The sequence below is a fragment of the Python bivittatus genome, unplaced genomic scaffold, assembly GCF_059951505.1.
Source record: "Python bivittatus isolate LINGU-HERP-01145 unplaced genomic scaffold, Pbiv_v1 ctg000700_np1212, whole genome shotgun sequence".
Lineage (NCBI taxonomy): Eukaryota > Metazoa > Chordata > Lepidosauria > Squamata > Pythonidae > Python > Python bivittatus.
Genome location: NW_028277098.1, coordinates 44,319,580 through 44,337,979, shown reverse-complemented (window position 1 = coordinate 44,337,979; position 18,400 = coordinate 44,319,580). Strand labels below are relative to the sequence as shown.

The 18,400-nt window shown below is 37.0% G+C and overlaps 1 protein-coding gene across 5 annotated transcripts in view; it reads right to left on the bottom strand.

The window, feature by feature from the left end:
• Nucleotides 1–1,451: 1,451 nt before the first annotated feature.
• The window catches only part of SLC1A7 (solute carrier family 1 member 7), a 49,241-nt gene continuing 32,292 nt past the window's right edge, over nucleotides 1,452–18,400 (bottom strand). For all 5 annotated transcript variants that reach the window (XM_088154200.1, XM_088154201.1, XM_088154202.1 and 2 more), the window contains 6 exons: nucleotides 17,518–17,617; nucleotides 16,458–16,691; nucleotides 14,640–14,834; nucleotides 9,091–9,225; nucleotides 5,834–5,933; nucleotides 1,452–5,622 (listed from right to left, as the gene is read on the bottom strand). In XM_088154200.1, coding sequence (XP_088010326.1) covers nucleotides 5,386–5,622; nucleotides 5,834–5,933; nucleotides 9,091–9,225; nucleotides 14,640–14,834; nucleotides 16,458–16,691; nucleotides 17,518–17,617 — 1,001 coding nt within the window. In that variant the 3' untranslated portion in view covers nucleotides 1,452–5,385. The remainder of the gene's footprint in view (nucleotides 5,623–5,833; nucleotides 5,934–9,090; nucleotides 9,226–14,639; nucleotides 14,835–16,457; nucleotides 16,692–17,517; nucleotides 17,618–18,400) is intronic.

Genomic DNA, 18,400 nt, shown 5'->3' with positions numbered 1-18,400 from the left:
CAGATGTTCGCTTATACAATGGAACTTTCTCTACCTTTTTTCCTCCATACTCCCTCCCCACAATTAATCTCAAAAATCCCCAAATCCTACAGAAAAAAAAATGGGGGAGGACAGTGATTGTTCTAGCGCTGGATGGACCTAGATACAAGGGTATGTTTCCAATACCCATAGCTATTCAATACACTATTTTCACCGGGCAGGACAATCAGATGTCAGGGCTTAAAGCTGGGAGTCAAGCTACATGACAAATGAGAGGGCAAAGGAACAGTTGCCTAGTATGACTCCAGTCCCCACCTGCACAACAATAACAGCTGTTTTGCTCTGTCCAAGGGAGGGTGCATTCTTTGATGCTAACCAGCATTCCCGAATGCCCAAGAACTCCAGTGCTTCTCTGTCCACACTCTAACTTTGCATGGTATTAGCAAGGCAAAGGGAAGCCTGGAATTCAGACTGAGGAACACGTAACTTTCAGTCTGTAACTGGAGAATTTAATTCTCCTGTTTGGTTTTGCAAACACCTTGCCTGGTATTTCTAAGGTTTGCAGCCATCAAGACACATGAATCTTCAGTCTGCATAGTCCTGCTCCCAGAAAGTTAAAAATAAAAATGAAGAGAATTAAAATAAATTTTCAAGATGAATATTCCTTGAGCAGAATGCACACATTCGCTTTCTCCCAATACATCTGTCATTGAAAAGGAAGCAAAATGAAAAGAGTTTGCAACCAATCCCAGTGCTTTGGAAGTTCTCTAGACGCACATAGAAAGGAGTTTCAGCATTTATATTATGTTAATATGAACTTGAATGATGAAAGTAATGCTGCGTTCCAAAATTTCCTCATTAATATTATCCTTAATCTTTAATTAATCTGAGTTATTTAATGAAAGTTCATAGCAAGTTCTCCCTTCATCTGTTAATCTGCCTTGTGGTCTAGGAATTGTTTTTTCTTCCTCGTGCTCTAGGAATGACTTTAGAAAATGTTAATGTTTTTTCAAGGGGACAATGCAAACAAAACATACCCAAAACAATTTCATTTCCACACAAAAGTACAGTATATCCTATACAGACAGCTTTTCTGAACTGCAGATGATTTGTTTTTTGCCATCTGAATTTTGTCTGTTCTCTCCTGGAGAGAACTTACAGTTATTGTAAGCACATATTATTTTCATAATGAACATTTGCAACAACTATTGTAGGAAAATGAAAATGGAGCCATACAGTATTCCTAGCTGGGAAATTAAATTCACAGATTTTTTGGGGTCTCTGTTTCAAATTCTCTACCCTCAATACATTTGCTGTGTCAGATTGTGAGTGAAAGAACTTTCTTATTCTAGAACAGTCTGAATAATGTTCCGGAAGCACTGTTTACATGGAGACAAATTGACAGCATGGCTTCAAATGCACCCAACATTCCTTTACTACTTTAACATTCAACTGGAAAATCAGTACATACAGATAATATTGCATTAGGTCATTGTTTATTATTTTCTCAATGAGGAACTTTGGAGAAGAATCTGGAAAACAATATCTGTAAAACATTTGATGTATAATAGTTGACTTCACTTGATTGGCAATAAGCAGTGGTATTCAATATTTGGCTATTTATAACTGTTGGAATGTGATGGTTCTAATTAGAAAGCATTTTCTCATATGTAATGCCATACTGCATATGGCACAAATGTAGAAAGTGGTCCTGTATTTGTCAGATTACCAGACTTTACAGCTGAGAGATGCATTCAAAATTAAAATTTTAAAGAGAAAATGTCAAAAGCATTCAAAATTAAATTTTACAGTGAAAATGTTCACATTCAAATGTAGATTTGAATTTTGAATCCCCAAAATATCTATTAAAAGAACTTTATACCTTAGGAGGAGATAATCGTCTCAAAATATAATCCCCACAAAATATAATCCTTCCATATTTTTGCCAAGAAAACTACATGGATGTGTTCATTAATTCACCAGAAGTGAGGTCAATTCAAAGGAGATTTTACCTTTTATACTAAAATAGAAATTCACTAAATATATGTTAATTTTTTAAAAAAGAAATAATTTCAGTCTAGTAATACATAGACCTTTTTTTCACAATGACATGTTTTATTAAAAACATTTTTTGCTGGAAGCAATTTTAATAAATATGTGGTTCACTTGGGATCACTAACATAGAAGCTATTTTATAATGTAAGGATACAAGAGAGGAAGGGAGAGTAAAAGAAAGAGAATGAGCAAATTCCCATAAAAATAAAACCTTACGCTTAGTTCATAAACATTTTTCCTCCCAAATGGCCCCATCTCTCTTTCTCACCAAACTAGATAATATCAAATTTCTTTTTCTCTCATATAAGGAATAAGGCAGGGTAAAATAATCACAAGAATAATAAATGATCAGTGGAAATAAACATTCAAGATATAAAAGAGAGAGTGTTGAAGAAGAGAGAGTGGAAGAGGTCACACAAGGACTTGTAAGCCAAAATTTAACAGAAAGCTTTCTCCCATGACAGGCATTAAAAAAAAGAATTGCTTCCAGCTGCAGAAGGAGCCAGATTTCCTTGAACAGAGCACACAATCACAATGTCTGTGGAAGTTTGCCTCAGATATACAGCCCCAGAATCCAGCCCACTGCCACTGTCAACCTGGTGAAGGCCACTGCTGATGATTCCATGAAGCTATCTATGTTGCATCTACACAGTCCAAAGGTAGAAGAAAGAAGCTTCTTTGCTTTGGACATTTCTGCCAAAGGAAAAGCATGCTTTAAAAAATGTAAGAAATAAGTTTAAAAAGTTGGCAGATATATCTCATCATAAGGAGGAATAAGCTATGGCTGCCAAAATCTAAACTTAGTGCATGCTATTTTATTTTTCTTTGCAAACAACACTGGTGGCAAACAGCTTATTCCTCTATTTATTATCACAATATTTTTGTGTCATGAATGACAATATTTGGTCCATCTTCAGTAGATGAGCTTCTGTAGCTGAGAGAGTCCTCAACATTATCTTTTTAGTCTCTGTCATGGGTCATGGGGGGTCCAATCCAACATTTCTGTTACTGAATCATCATGACAGTAAGCACAGAAGAAATTCAAACTTCTGCACAAGTATTAAAGCTAAAAAACCCTGATTCCCTCTAGCCCCTTTCCATCTAATAGGGTGTAAGATTGGCACAGCAATTCAAAAGCCACAGCTCTGCTTCCCATCTCAAACTTGCCTCAAACTGCTTCATTCCCAAATTAAAAGCACAAGACTGTAGAGTTGGGCATTTGGACTGGATCTGAAGAAAGTCAACCCAAGATTCCTTATATAGCATGTATGTGTGGGGTGGGGAGAAGCATGATCAGTAATTTGCATTTACAGACAGCAATCATAAGAACATTACAAATCTGAATATATCATTGCAATGAAATTGTTGTCACAATTGTGTATGCTGGATTCTAGCCTATGTTTAGTCTGCTCTCATAACACAAGGATTTGGGCCATAACTATCATACACAGAGGCTACATGAATGACAGAACATTATGTACTCTTTTTTTAGCACCAGTTCTTTTGGTTTGGGTTTGTTATAATTTAGACCAGTGTTTTTCAACCTTGGCAACATTAAGATGTGTGGACTTCAACTCCCAGAATTCCCCAGCCAGCCAGAATCCCATACCTGTACATCTTGAAGTTGCCAAGGTTGAAAAACACTGATTTAGATACTATGCATACTAATTCTTACAGGGTTGGATGTGGAAGAAAGACAGGAAGGAGGGAGGAAAAGTAAGGATGCATCTGGCACTTAGAAGGCAAACGTGATGGGGAATCACGTTTTAGAGTGCCTTTTAGAATGTGGCTTAATATTTTATTTTTAGGGACCTTAAAAATAAGACTCCCTTCTCTACCACAACTCCCCATTAAACAAAATACTTAAAATCTTACTTAGTTCAAAAATACAGTATGATAATATATACATTGTAAACCTTACAAAATAATATGTAATAAACAGTATTGGTTGCAATTTATCTCTCCAAATAATAAAAAGTAAAAATTAAAGGGCTCTGAGAATCCTTAATATACACTGGTATTTCTATACATTATCATTATATAGTTGCTACCACAGTCACAGTCAAAAGACCATCTAAATTACTATTAAAAATTGACTACTTGAAATCCATGTGGTCATGGATACACAAATGATATTATTTATTTATTCATTTATTCATTTATTCATTCCTTTAATTTATATACTGCCACATCAAGTGACTCTTGGAGGATTCATAACGATTATAAAATGCAACACTAAAACATCCATGGTAACTTAAAGTAAAATTAAGTTACATTAAAATTAAAATCACATAACACAGCCCCAATGATATTACAATTCACCCAAAGTTCACCAGTATAACTCAGTTTTAACTAGCTTCCAGAAAGCTATTATTGATGGAGCCAATCTTGCCATCGAAAGGCCATTCCAGATGATTGGGGCCATCATAGAAAAACAACACTTTTGAGCCTCAGTTCTCCTCACCTCCCAAAGTGTGTGTATATGTGGAGCGGGGGGGGGGGGGAACAGTACTAACAGTTTCTCCCTGGAGAGTGACCTCAGACAGGTCTCACCTTGGTTGGAAGAGGCAGTCCCAAAGGTACCTAGATGTCAAGCCATATAGGGCTTTATAAATTAAAACCATCACTTTAGACTGCAACCAGAAAACAAATATTCACACAGAACACTGAATAGAGCAGAATGAAGTTGCAATCAAGGATTTGTTACACAACAGTTTCGGTCCAGGTAGCATGTACCACCAAACCATAGTTTAGTGACATCACAGGGCCACTGAGTTCATGTACTGCTCTCTCTCCTTTCATCTGTGCAGCTGTAGGAGATCAGAACCAACCATTTTCATTTTAAACTAACCACTGCTTATTATTACTGTACAGTATGTCCAAATCAGGAGATCAATAACAACACTTTATTAATATAACTCAGGATCAGCAACTATGACTTGATACCACCCACAGTTTATCCTTAATCAAATGTTAGCTAGTAATACATTTTTCAACTGAGGACAGAATATTAATGAAATTATGGTATATTCATTAAGACAGAGGAAGGGTGATTTAGTAGAAGTCAATTTTAATAGGTCAGAGGGTTTCTTCTTAAAAAGTTCATCATATCTGTTTGCCCGAAGTAAACCAAATGTGTCCAGTGATTAATTCCTTTTTACTAACCCAACTAACCAATGGAACCCATCTTCCATGAAGCCTTCTGTCTTCACAGGTGTCCACAGTTATCTTATAACCTCAGTTCACACATGGCAGTCATTGCACGTCTTCCCATTCAAGCAGCAGACGATGTCCCAACTCCACTTACAGGATATTCTTTTGTTTTCAGATACCTTCAGGAGTAACTATCAGTTACACATTTGTTTCCAATTCATTGATTTCAATAGTACAGTGGTCTTTATTGCTGTATTTCTCTGTATAACTTTCTGAATGATTTTCTTCTTGTTCCACCTGAATAGGTAAGTGATGCAGTATTGTTTTGACTGGTTCAGGTCCACACATCTTACTCATCGACTTCACACAGCCATTTTTCTGATAAGCAATAATCTTGTGGATGCTAATTGGTTTTGTTTCACTGATCAAAGGCACCTATGAATAGAACAAGGAGTTCAAATTATCACTACCCTTGATTATTCCAGAACACTTTTCCCTTCTTTTCTTTTTCTATAATTATGTTTAATTTTAGCATACAAAATTATAGGTAGTACACATTGTTACATAGACTGTCTCTCAAAGAAAGACCTAATTATCTCTGGTTTGTTAAGTAATGCCTCAAAGTATCTCATCTGTTTTCTCCTACCTCAGATCCATCTGTGGTGAATTCTCTTCTGCAAATGTGTGCCATTATTCCAGCAGCAAGAGCATCCCCCAGGACATTGATCATTGTCCGAAATCTGTCTCTGTCAAACAAAATGGAAGCATTAAAAGAAAGTTTCCTTTTCTTTGTTATATAAATGTCCATTGATCTACATAGTTATTTGTACGGAAAGTAACAGTACGTGCACACAATCTGATGTCATGTTTACTCAATAGATAATACAGTACAGGGATAGGAATAAAGGCACCCAATGAGTTTAAATGTGTAGACCACCACACTATGTCAGATCAAACTGGTCCAATACAGAAATTCCCTGGATTAATTTTATGGTATGAAAGCATGATGTCAACAAGACATAAAAAACATTCCATGAGCATTTGGGTGTCCCTTTTCCTAATCCATTTCTGTGACATAAATGCCTATTCTTTTGTGTTCCCTTTGATATTTGATTTTCCCATTTTTTTTTAAATAAGCAAAAAAAGTAACTGAAGAAAGAAAAACCTTCATGGTTTTTATTTTGCCCTGTATTTGCTTTCCTATGTGGGATTTAAAACAAGAAATAATTGAGCAAAAAAGAATTTTGGTGACAAATAAGTAGCTAAAAGTCCCTAAACAGAACCCCCAAACACAACCAGCATTGTGCTTCTGATCTCCAAATTCTATTTAATTGGCACCAGGAATCCCCAAGAGAATTGATCTGGAATTAATTATAAAGTAGAGAATCTAGTGTAACACATTTAAAGAGCTGGGAAAGAAAGGAAGAAAGAGAGAGAGAGAGAGGGAGGGAGGGAAGGAAGGGAGGAAGGAAGGAAGGAAGGAAGGAAGGAAGGAAGGAATGAAGGAAGGAAGGAAGGAAGGAAGGAAGGAAGGAAGGAAGGAAGGAAGGAAGGAAAGGGAAGAGAAAAAGAAATATTAGAAAACTTTTATGAATAAAGAAGCAAGCAATCTTAAGCTAATTGTTAAATAAAACTGGAACATGCTTTTAGAGTAAAATGGAAGAATAAGGAGGTAGACTAGATTAAACGGAATGTTTTTTTTAAAAAGGAAATCAAAAACAAAGACGCAAGCAAGGGAGCTGTTAAGCCAGTCCAAATGGAAAGTAGAAAACATTTGGATTTCAACTGGAAAAACAATAAGGTCTGGACATTTATAGCTGATGGATATATAGAAGAATGTAGGAGAATTGAGGAATAAGTTGGCAAAAGACAAAGAGAGAACAGAATGTCTGATGCTGTATTTTAGATTAATCTCTCTCCATTGTCCGCATTTGCTGTTACGTCAGCTCTTGGTAACATTTTTAAATAAATGCACACAGTTGTTTTTAAAACTGTAAGAGAAAATCAATTTCATTCTGACTTGTGGTTTTCACAGATCAATGCTGAAAAACGAAAGATTTGCCAAGTACAGCTTTAAATTGATTTAAGGAACTTAAACTTAAAAACTGAGAGGAAAAAGCAGGTGTATTAGCTGGAGTTACTTTTAGCGCATTGTTTGAAGTTGACTCAAGTTCATCTGGCAGAGGTACATTAAGTCTGAAATGCATCATATGATTCCTTTATTTTTTCAGTGCAAAAGAGCACATCTGAGAAGTCAATCACAATGGTTATTATATTGATGTGGGTCATCAAACTGAAATTCAGGAACATCCAGATGTTTGGCTTAGAAAAGTGAAACATGGTCCAAAATCAGCAATGTCCAGATTTTGGGGTTTTTTTAGCATAAAATTGAGTTGAAACAGAGAGATTTTATTTGCCACTAACTAATGTAAGTGCAAATGAAGACATTATTTATGAAGACATCTGTTATTTTCACATTTTGTTTTGGCCATAATTCCCATTAATGTTTTGCTAAAATCTGCTTTGCAATCTCTCGTAAGTTTTCCTCCCCTATAAAGGCAGCTTCTGTTTTTATTCTGTATTCTTCGGTTCCCTGAGAATTTATTTTGAATTTCTCTTGGTATGTGTTTTTTCTTGTTGTTGTTGTTTTAAGCTTTCCTTAATGTTGGAAATTTTAGAGTGATAGCTGTGTTAAACTTTTGCAGCAAAAATACAGCCTCGTGGCTCTTCAAAAACTAACAAATGATTCATTGCCTAAAACTTTCTGGATCACAGTCTGCCATGTCCACCCAGAAAGTTAAAAATAAAGAGATCTTCAGGGCGCAGAGGTCCCCAGGAATATTCCACATGCGTTCTGCATTCACTTGTATGCCAAAAATTGGTTGTTGTCTTGTTGCAACATTTCTTTGTTTGTTGAATTTCTAGGTTGCTCAACTGCAAAAGAAGTCTGGGAGGTGTCACGAGATTAAAAGACAACAACTTTATTTATTTATTTATTTATTTTTCAAATTTGGACACCGCCCATCTCACGAGGAAGTGAATAAAGAAATAAAAGAAGCACCCAAAATTATATAAAAGCACCACAGATGTATGCGTCTAACATCACCCCCCAATTAAAAGGGGCCCAGATATGCAACCTTTTTTCAGCTTCAGTTTCTTCACTGATTGCGGGCTAGACGTTATCAGAAAGAAACCTGGTCTTTGACCTCAACCTCAAAATTGCCATCTAAAATATGCATAAGAGAGAATTTTGATAAGCCTAAAACATTTTGGAACAAAGTACTTGGACTGATAAAATAAGAATAGAATTGTTCCACCACAGCCATGCAAGATATATTTGAAGAAGAAAAGGTGAAGCATTTGCAGAAAATAATGCTTGCTAATCAGTGAGCATGGGGGCAGCTCTCTTATGCTCTGGAGTTATGTGGTAGCTAGTGACCCAGGTAACATGGTGGAAGGAAAGATGCACTGAATTATTTTGGTGCAAATGTCCCACAGTCAGTAAAGAAACCGAAGATGAAACAATTTTACCAAGGTTGAATAGACATTCAGACAGCTCAGATTCTGAAAACACTTAAAGGATAATTCACTATTGCTCCCTTTCATAATCATTCAATGATATCTAGTTGATCACGGTCGGAGACGATACTCTGTCTATACTAGACAGTTTTTGGTTTAATTCTGGAAGGGTAATTCTTATATTTTCATGTATCCATCTTATAGATGAAAAACAGACAAACAGAAAGCCCAACCATGAGTAAGCTGTGCTATCCCTTGTTGTGGCCATGTACTCATTCAGTGTTGACATCAAAGTGAATGGTAGCTCCCTATAAACTGAACCATCCAATCCTCACACATCTCATTAGAAAAATGCGAAGAAAAGAAAACCTTTGTGTTACTTACAGAGCCCAATCAACTGCAATTATTAGAGTGATGTCATCTGTAGGCAGCCCCACTGATGTCAAAACAATGACCATGGTCACAAGGCCAGCCTGTGGGATTCCAGCAGCACCTATGCTGGCAGCTGTTGCTGTAATACTTTCATAAACAAGCAGAAGGATAATAATGATGTAACATAGAAAATAATCCAAATTTGGTTCTAACATAACTGATCATTAATACAAACTACTTGGCATAAGAATCAAATGCGCTTTATCCTGAATTCAGTTGCATAGCATGTCCCTGAACAAGACAGATAACGTTTTTGATGTGAACTCCAAAGTGAGTGAGACCAACTGCTGCATGAAGCCAGAGTCTCACTAGTAGAGCTGGACTGGAGATCCTTCTTCATTGTTTGGGATCATGGGAAATAAAATCAATGGAAAAACAACAATATTGAAATTTTACAGGCAGAAAAGTATCTGCCACCAGCTGTAAGGTTAGGGTAAAGTAAACGCGTCCTTAATTTCATCACAGCAGTTCACATGCATGTTTTGTAGAGCAGCCTGAGGAATCTTGGGACCATGAAGCTGAAGAGAAGTTTACTCTTTCTACCCTGCCACCATCTCTCTTTCTCAGGCTATTACTTGTCTTTCAAGGGAATTTTTCTCTGGCATCAGTGGGAACTTTTCCCAAATGCATACAGCAGCATCATAGAGGACAGAGGAACCCCACCTCCAACAGAAGAACTAATGGACCATAATTTTATCTTTTGCTCTTCAAATCCAAATCATTATAAGAAGGGAGTGGTGTTACAAACACATATACATCCACATATGTTTCCCCTCCCAAGACTCTCCACACTTACCTATGACTGCCATTTATCCATTTTAAAAGAACCCTCACAATAGTTTGACTGTCTAAATTGAACTTTTTGTCATTCTGCTGGAAATGGATGGAAACAGTCAAATCATCAGGTTGCACATGCCCCAAGCTGGTAATTGTCTTCGAGAGGTGGCAATCAGTTCAAAAAATCAGTTCAGTAAATAAGAAAAACAACCATATTCATGGACTATAATCCAGCAGACCTAAATCCACTAAAATAAACAGGCTTTAGTTACTTAACATTGGATTGGATTGCAGGCTCCTGTGTAATTAAAGTATAATTAAATCTTTGAGATTTAGTAGGCTTTAAAGATATTGTATATAAAACAATTCAATTAACTTTATTCGAATGAATGAAATTATGTTCAAAATACAGTTTTGAAGGCTGTTGCAGAGATAGAATTGAGTCTTGATCTTTCACTAAAATCCTTATCATATCCTTTTGCAACTTTATGTGATTGAGATGAAAGAACCACCAGCTATATATTGTGACTTACCAAAGCTGCTAGACTGTGTAGTGTTCAACTGTATTTGATTTGCGCATCATATATAATGCAAGCCTTCTTTAATGTGCCATTCAGTAAAGAACAAAGCAATCATTGCACTTGATCTAGTAGCAGGAATCTCCCTGCTCTTAGCAGTAAATCCCAGCATGGGGCAGAATTGAAATCATAGCAACATAAGCATGGATTAATATAAAGCTGAATGGAGTAACAAAATGTCTGATCTAGCAACAGTGCAATCAGATATTTTAACATTTTGCAAAAGAGTTTTTATTTTGTTTTGACCTGAGAATACTGCTTTATGGAAACCTGTCAAGTTTGTATACATCTCAACTGCTTGATATTCTATGCTAAGCAGTATAGTATTGCTAGCAAATATTCTCCAGATGGATCTGTTCCTTTCTTTCTTTCTTTTTTCCATTTACAAAAACAAATCTAAAAGAATATTTACAAAAGAAAAAGGATTGTTTAAATTATACATTCCATAGTTGGGGACCTCAACCCCTGACAGCTTCTGAAATGTACAGACCCTAATATGATGACAGGCTTCATTGGCTCAAAATCGGCCACGAATACCAGGATTCAATGCTGGTAAATGCTAGGTGATAAGAAAAGGAAGAATATATTGTGAAACATACAGAGGTTTCTTCTTTAATTACTCTGGCACCTCTTAAATTGTTCAATGAAAAATCAGGAAGAAAATTGATTTGTAAAGTTCATGTCTTTCCTTATTTTTATATTAAGACCCAGAGAATGGAAAATAAACAAGATGAGTCTGGGGTCCTGATATAGGAAGACAAATATGTTTTATAGTTTTGACTGAGACTTGGTGGGATGATTTTCAGAGCTGGAATATAGTAATTTCAAAACCTTTGAAAAGTTATTCAAAAGGAACAGATGCAGCAGAAAGGGGAAAGGAATTGAATTATATGTTAAAATATGCACTTCTGTATTGCAATCCAAGGGAATGAATAAGGTGGCATTCTTGAAAGCCTTTGGTAAAATAAGTAGGAGGATGAATAAAGCAGTACCATTTTGGGTGCCCACTAACATTAAACCAACCAAAGAAAAATTGTGGATAATATTTTCCAAAAGAAAACTGCAGATCTTTAAAAAGCAATGAAGTTGCAATAATGGGGGACTTTAATTACTCTGACATCTGCTGAGAGAACAACTCTTCCAAAAATGTCTTTCCAGGAAATTCCTTATCAGTCTTGCTGACAATTTTCTCCTTCAGCTGGAGAAGCATGTTTTATTTACATGAAGGAGTGCCACATAAAAGAAAGAAAACATTTCTATGCAGTTCTCGCTTTTGGAGTTCTGCATTCCCACACTGTTGTATGCATTGAAGCCAATTAATTTCTAGCTCAATGTCACTATACCCAAAAGATCAATAAAAACAGCCTTTCCATTTGTTATGGGGAAATGCAACAGAGCTTCAGGATGTTAGAAGGTTGGGACATGTAGACATTTTTATATATTAAGACATTTAGAGATAATTTTATATATTAAGACATATAAATGTAAGTACAGTCAACCATACATACAGGAAAGGGAATATTGGCATTTTGCTAGGCCTGCTTTTACTTCATATTATACAATATATAAAGATAAATGTTTAAACATCTAAATGTCTTAATATATAAAATTATATCTAAATGTCTTAATATATAAAAATGTCTACATGTCCCAACCTTCTAACAAGGACGAAGTGTTTTCCACTGGGAGGAGTTCTTGCTTCAAGTCATTTTCAGCTGTTGTAGGTTTCTGTTTACAGGTTAAGGAAAGATGGCTTTACAGGTCCTCTCCTCCAGCAACCAAACACATTTATTTTACATACAACCAGGGGGAAAAAAACAGAAAAACAAAAATGCACCACTCTGCTGATTCCACTTTCAAAGGCAACCAGAGACTAGTTTCCCAGTCAGAGTGCAGATGACACACTGAGTAGGTATTTTGGGTAAGCGCCTTGTGAATTGGTGAGTGTTAGAAATTTCCTTTGTTTCCCTTTAGTGTGAGGTGGAATGGGAGTGAAGGAGATTATTTTCTTCAGGAACTGTTTTCTGTCCCCCACAGGCAATCTTCAGTGTCTACGCCTATCTGTAGACATGATTTAGCGTGCATCTCCTCCTCTCCTCCGTTCCAGCCACCACAGCAGCACGCAGCCACGGTTTCAGCTACTGGGAAAAGTGCCTGGTTGCTAATATGATTTCCTCTCACCATCATGGCTAGCAAGAGGCCTTTAAATACAACAGAGGAAAGGTGATTTGGTGGTTTCACAGCTCTCCCTTTATAGTGACTGCTTAGATTCATTTGCAAATGGTCAAATTTACACAACAGATTCTGGAAATGGAGGGTAAGGTTAGCACATTATTTTTATTTCCTTTTTGCATGGTGTTGTGAGAGAGGGGAGTTTTGTTGTTTCAGAACCTGCAGCAGCTTGGGTAGTGTACTGATTTAACTGGGTGACATTTTTGCAGTCTGCTATTGGCTAACTGGATGGAGACTACAAATTGGCTCATTGGGTTCTCTGCCTCTCTCTGCATTGCAAAGTCTGCGGTGGGAAAGATGATTGCACAGCCAGTTCCAGAACAGATCAGAAAAAAATGCCATATGGAAATGCCCAAGACCAAGACTTTTTCCCTGTCATCCCAGACAGCAGGATATGGAATAATGGTCAAATTACAGGAACACAGATTCAAGCTGAACGTTATGAAAAGCTTCCTAATGGGAAGACCAGCTAGAACTAATTATGAGAGAAGGTATGTGAAGGGGCAAAGCCAGATCACCATCTGTTGGGGATGTTTTGATTTGAATTTCTGCACTGAGCAGACCATTGGTATCAATGGCCTAAATGGCCCCTTAGGTATGGATAATTCTGCAAAGCATTCCCAGGCAGATGCACTGATTTTGGATTATAGGAAAGAACTTTTAAATCAGAAGTTGGGGATTAGAGGCTTATCTGAATCTTGAGGCTTTCCATTTTACAAAGGTAACCTGGAAACATAGCCATCCACAGGACAAAAGCAGGGTTGTGCTGTTGTGATATAAGCTTCACCTACATGCAATACTGAAATTGCATACCATTTCAATGAAATATCAAGTACTGGATTGTTTATTTTCCCACTAGATTTTTTTTCCCATAGACCTTCCTCCAAAGTATGCAAGCCATTTCATTAACAGTTGTCATGACAATCACGCCTGACATAGTTTGCTGCAATAAAATATTATATTTTAAGAAGTTTAGTATCAGGAAAAGCAATGTTCTGGGCTTCAGTGTCTCATGACAGTGTTCAGTACAGCAGATAATAGGCTACAGTTCTAGGAAATAATACTCAGTACCGATAAAATGTATAATATACATTCACAGTGTAGATGGAAAATCTTAAGCATCATAGTCTTATGCTTGCTGATTAAAAATAAGTCTTCTTTGTGCTCAATAAAGGCTTACATGGGTATATGGAATCAGGAATACAGAACCTACTGAAGCATCACAATATTAACAGATAGGTTGACTGTGAGACAACAAAATCTCGCTTTTCTACCACCAACATTTGGCTCAATGAAATTGCTGAGATTTTATTGTAAAGGAGCCCAATCCTAAATAAGCAAGAAGATATTCCCATGGGCCCTTTTTAAAAGCATTGTTGAGTCTCCTCTCACAGATTTTCCTATTTTTCTTCCCACAGACACTTTGTCCTCCTTCAGCACCCTTGGTCTTCAACTATTTTATAAAGGGGATTGCATTGCAGCAAAATCTGGGATATCCTGAGGCTGATACCTATCCTTTGTACTTGGGATCATTCAATGTATACCACACAAACGAATGCTCTCACTCGTAAACACAAGAAATAGCAAGCCTGATGACAACCATTTATTGTCCAAGGGAGTAGAGGAAGAATCTGCAAAACAAACATTCTCAATTTCTGTGAAATCAGCAGGACAGCAGTTTTCATAACGTAATAGAGGATTAAAATGCTACTGTAATTTCCTGATCAAATACCTCAGTCAAATGCAGTTGTAAGGTTTCTCTCCTCATTCCCTCTTTAAAAACTTTTTCAGTGTGTGTGATGAACTAAAATATTTGGATGACAGCAATATCCTCAGTATTTGATCAAGAATAAAATATCCTATATTCATAATGTGAAGCCTATGGAATCAGAGACCCCACCCCTCCCATTTTACCTTATGGTGATGATCTGTCCAAAATCCAATTCATAATTGTTCACTTGGGCAATGAAAATAGCTGCTACTGCTTCATATAGGGCTGTTCCATCCATGTTGATTGTAGCCCCCACTGGGAGCACAAATCTAGCAATTCTCCGATCCACATGGTTATTCTCTAATAAGCACTTGAAGGTTATAGGCAAAGTAGCTGAACTGCAAGAAAAATGCAGGTGGTTTAGAGATTTGCTTTAGTAAGACACTTAAGGCAAAATTATTTGCTCTGATATTCCTGAAACGTTATTGGGTACAAACTAATACATAAATGATCTGATGCATTCAGTATCTTAGCTGATAATAATAAAGCTATGAAATAAATGAGTTATATTATTTAAGGGGAAGAGATGCACAAGCTGTAGCCCACCAGAGTGTTGGGAATGTCTCCCTATTATTTCCCAGAGTTTCTTGTCATCAACAAATTATCCCCCCAACATTGATCCTGTCTCTCTGTTTTGTTCTGTTGCTTTCTCCCAATACATGGAAATTATGTTTGTATAAGTATATAACATAATGTGTTTTAGATCTTTTGCTTTTTTCACATGCTATTTAATTTATTTTTAAACCTGGGTATTAAATAAAATGTGAGGGAATGGGAATAATTATAAATGCATGTGTAAGAGAGATTTTAACCAATTACATTTTAATAATAAAAAATAATAGTATTAATTAGCTATACTTTGATGTTCATTCCCCATCCATTTTTCAAAATTTAAGTGGACTGATTGCAATACAGCATCTGAAATTGTGTTCAGTGGATGATGGTATCCTTGGCTCATCAACATTTGCTTACCAATGCATTAAGAGAGCCAAAAAGATGAAGGGCTTAATTCTGTACAACCTTCTCCCAATGCAGTTTTCCCAAAAGATCATAACTTGATCTGTAAGCCACGGTGAAATGGAACTAGATAATGGACTAGTGGAGTTAGTCCTTTTGAAGTATCATGTGCTAGGATCAAGCACATAAGAAGTGGGGTTGATCCTCTCAAAATAATTGAGTTATGTCTCTGGGTGGCATTGACTACAACTCTAAGTCTGAAAAAGCAGCTTCTATTCATGTAATGCAGAACCCAAATCAGAATAGATACAAATGGCTTTATCCAGAAAGCACTTAGCCCACAGGTCACTGTCAAACAGCAAAGGATGGGATTTGGAATATTGCTGAATATTAGAGGTATGTGGTATTTAGTAGCATTTCTCTGCCTTTCCTGCAGTAGTTTTGCAGAGACCCATCTGCTCACCAAATTTTCCTGGGCCAGCTGCATTCTTTATCATAGTCTACATCATATCTGACATTTTACCATATAATCATGCAGTATGGTTGGAATTTAAAATCATAGGTGGAAATGTTAGAATTTAGGAGCTGAAGGATTAGAAACCCCTGTAGCATGAGGGCCTAAGGGACAGAAATTGGAAGGACTGAAGCCAGATGAAAAAATAGGACTGCAAGATTCCAGCAATGATGGATTTTTAAAAGTTGTGACAGCAACTGGCAGGCGCCTACCTGACCTTTGCTAATCACGAAAAAGCTAAGCAGTGTTAAACTGGGATACAGGAGGGATGGATAACCACCAGGAAATTGCAGGACCATTGACGAGATTGGGAATGGAAACAACCTGTTGTAACAATGGCAGTGGTAAACTACTGCCATATTAGTGCTAAGAAAATTACATGGACGTGTCCATGATATCACCAGGATTGAAACATGACTTGAGAGAAACATCTTTTTTTAAAAAAATTAAGGAAGTATTGCTCTAGAACTTCACTCACTGCATCAAGTACCTGGATGAGGTGGCCAAGGCGATAAGCAGCGCTTGAAGAATCCCTCTGATAAAGACAACAGGATTCTTCTTGGTGATGAAGAAATACATCATTGGCAGAATAAAAAGTCCATGAACAACTAGTCCACAAACTACAGTAATAGCATAAAATCCTAGTTTCTTCCCAATGGCTGATGGATCATCCATTTCCAAGATCTTACCAGCAATAAGGAATACTATTCCAAATGGAAAATACCTGAAGGAGAATAGAGACATATCCTATGTACAGAATACATCCAGATAAAAATAGAAGGAAAACAAAAACAAAAACAAATGAATGGAAATGTGAGAAAGTGTAATATTTTGGTGAAAGTATTGCAACTGGACTACAGAGGCCTAGGCACAAGTCCCCACCTGACCAGAGTACTCGCTGAACAACTTTGGCCAGCTCTACCCTCTCAGCCCAATCTTCCCTACAGGGTTGTTATTATGGGGATAAAATACAGAGAAATCCCCATATAGGTTACCTTGACTTCCCAAATGAAACAAGAAATAGAAATGCAATAAATACATAAATTCATCCTTGGAATACCACAGATATTATTGCAAGACAAAATAAGTCTTACCCTGTATTTGCAACACAATTTGGCCTAACCAGCTGTACAGGTGAATCTCCCTTTTGGCAGAAGTGCTATAGATGTATATCCTTGTGGTAGGGACTCATCACTTGTAGTTTGATTAGTAAGAAATTGCTTTGAAACAATGGGCTGAGGAACCCTAATTTCTATCTCTTCCATATGTGCAGAGAGTTTCACTCTTAGTGTAGGCAGAACCCCAGCAATCTCATGCATTGGGCACGACAAACATCAAGACAATATTTACGTGGCATTTGACTTCTGACTGAAAACATCCTGCGAGCCAATGCTTACAAATATCTTCTTTAAAGGAGAATGCACACAACCCTGTACATGTAATTTAGAGCCCTTGATTACTCAGCAACCCATTCAGTTTATGTAACCTGATTTCACTGCTGATCACATACTTTTATTTGCTAATATTTATTTCCCTTGACATTTACTTACCATACAGCCACAGCCACTATCTTCATGACTGATTCATTTAAACACTGGCAAAAACTGACCAAGGGAACTCCACTGTCACCCATCCTGCCCAGCATTATTCCTGCAAATATATAAATGTCTTAGTTTTACCATATTTATCTTCATTTGAACTTCTATAATATACAGTGGGCCCTTCCTCACTTGCACCTAGCCATGATACGAACATGCTCTGGAAACAGTTTTTTTTCTGCCATATTCCCACAACATCTCACCCTCAGCCCATGAATGAGACAGGCTTAAATCATCCTTGGCTGTAACCATGTTGAAGTTGTATTGCCCCCATTCTGATACCATCTAAGAGCAGCCTCAAGTATAGAATCAATTAGGGTTTGTTATTAGGGAGGGAATAACCAACAGTGACCAACCAATCTCCCAGTGGCCAACCAATTGCCCAAGGAAGCCCACTAGGTTCTCAAGCAGAGGGAGTTGCTGCATCACTCTAATTCATGGGTTCCTGAGACTAATTTAGCAAAAGATATATTATAATCAAATGGCAGGTGGATAGTTATACTTCAGATCCCTGCAAAGAAAACTAGTCTCATGGAGAACTATCAAGGTTTATTGGTCTTGAAGAGCCAAAGTAATCTCTGGGTTGGGGGCAGCTTTCCTCTAAATACCAGTTCAGGGGAACAAGATGGAAGATGGAAGATGGCTATGTCTTGCAAGAACTCCAGAGAAACCTTGTGGGCCACTATGAGGAACAGAATTTTGGACTAAGGTGAGCCTTGGGGCTGACCTAGCAGGCTGTTATGTAAACCTTGCTGGGCTATAAAAATAACTATATGATACACTGAAAGCTTCATAGTTTAAATTTCACTGACATGACATTTCAACTGCCATTCTA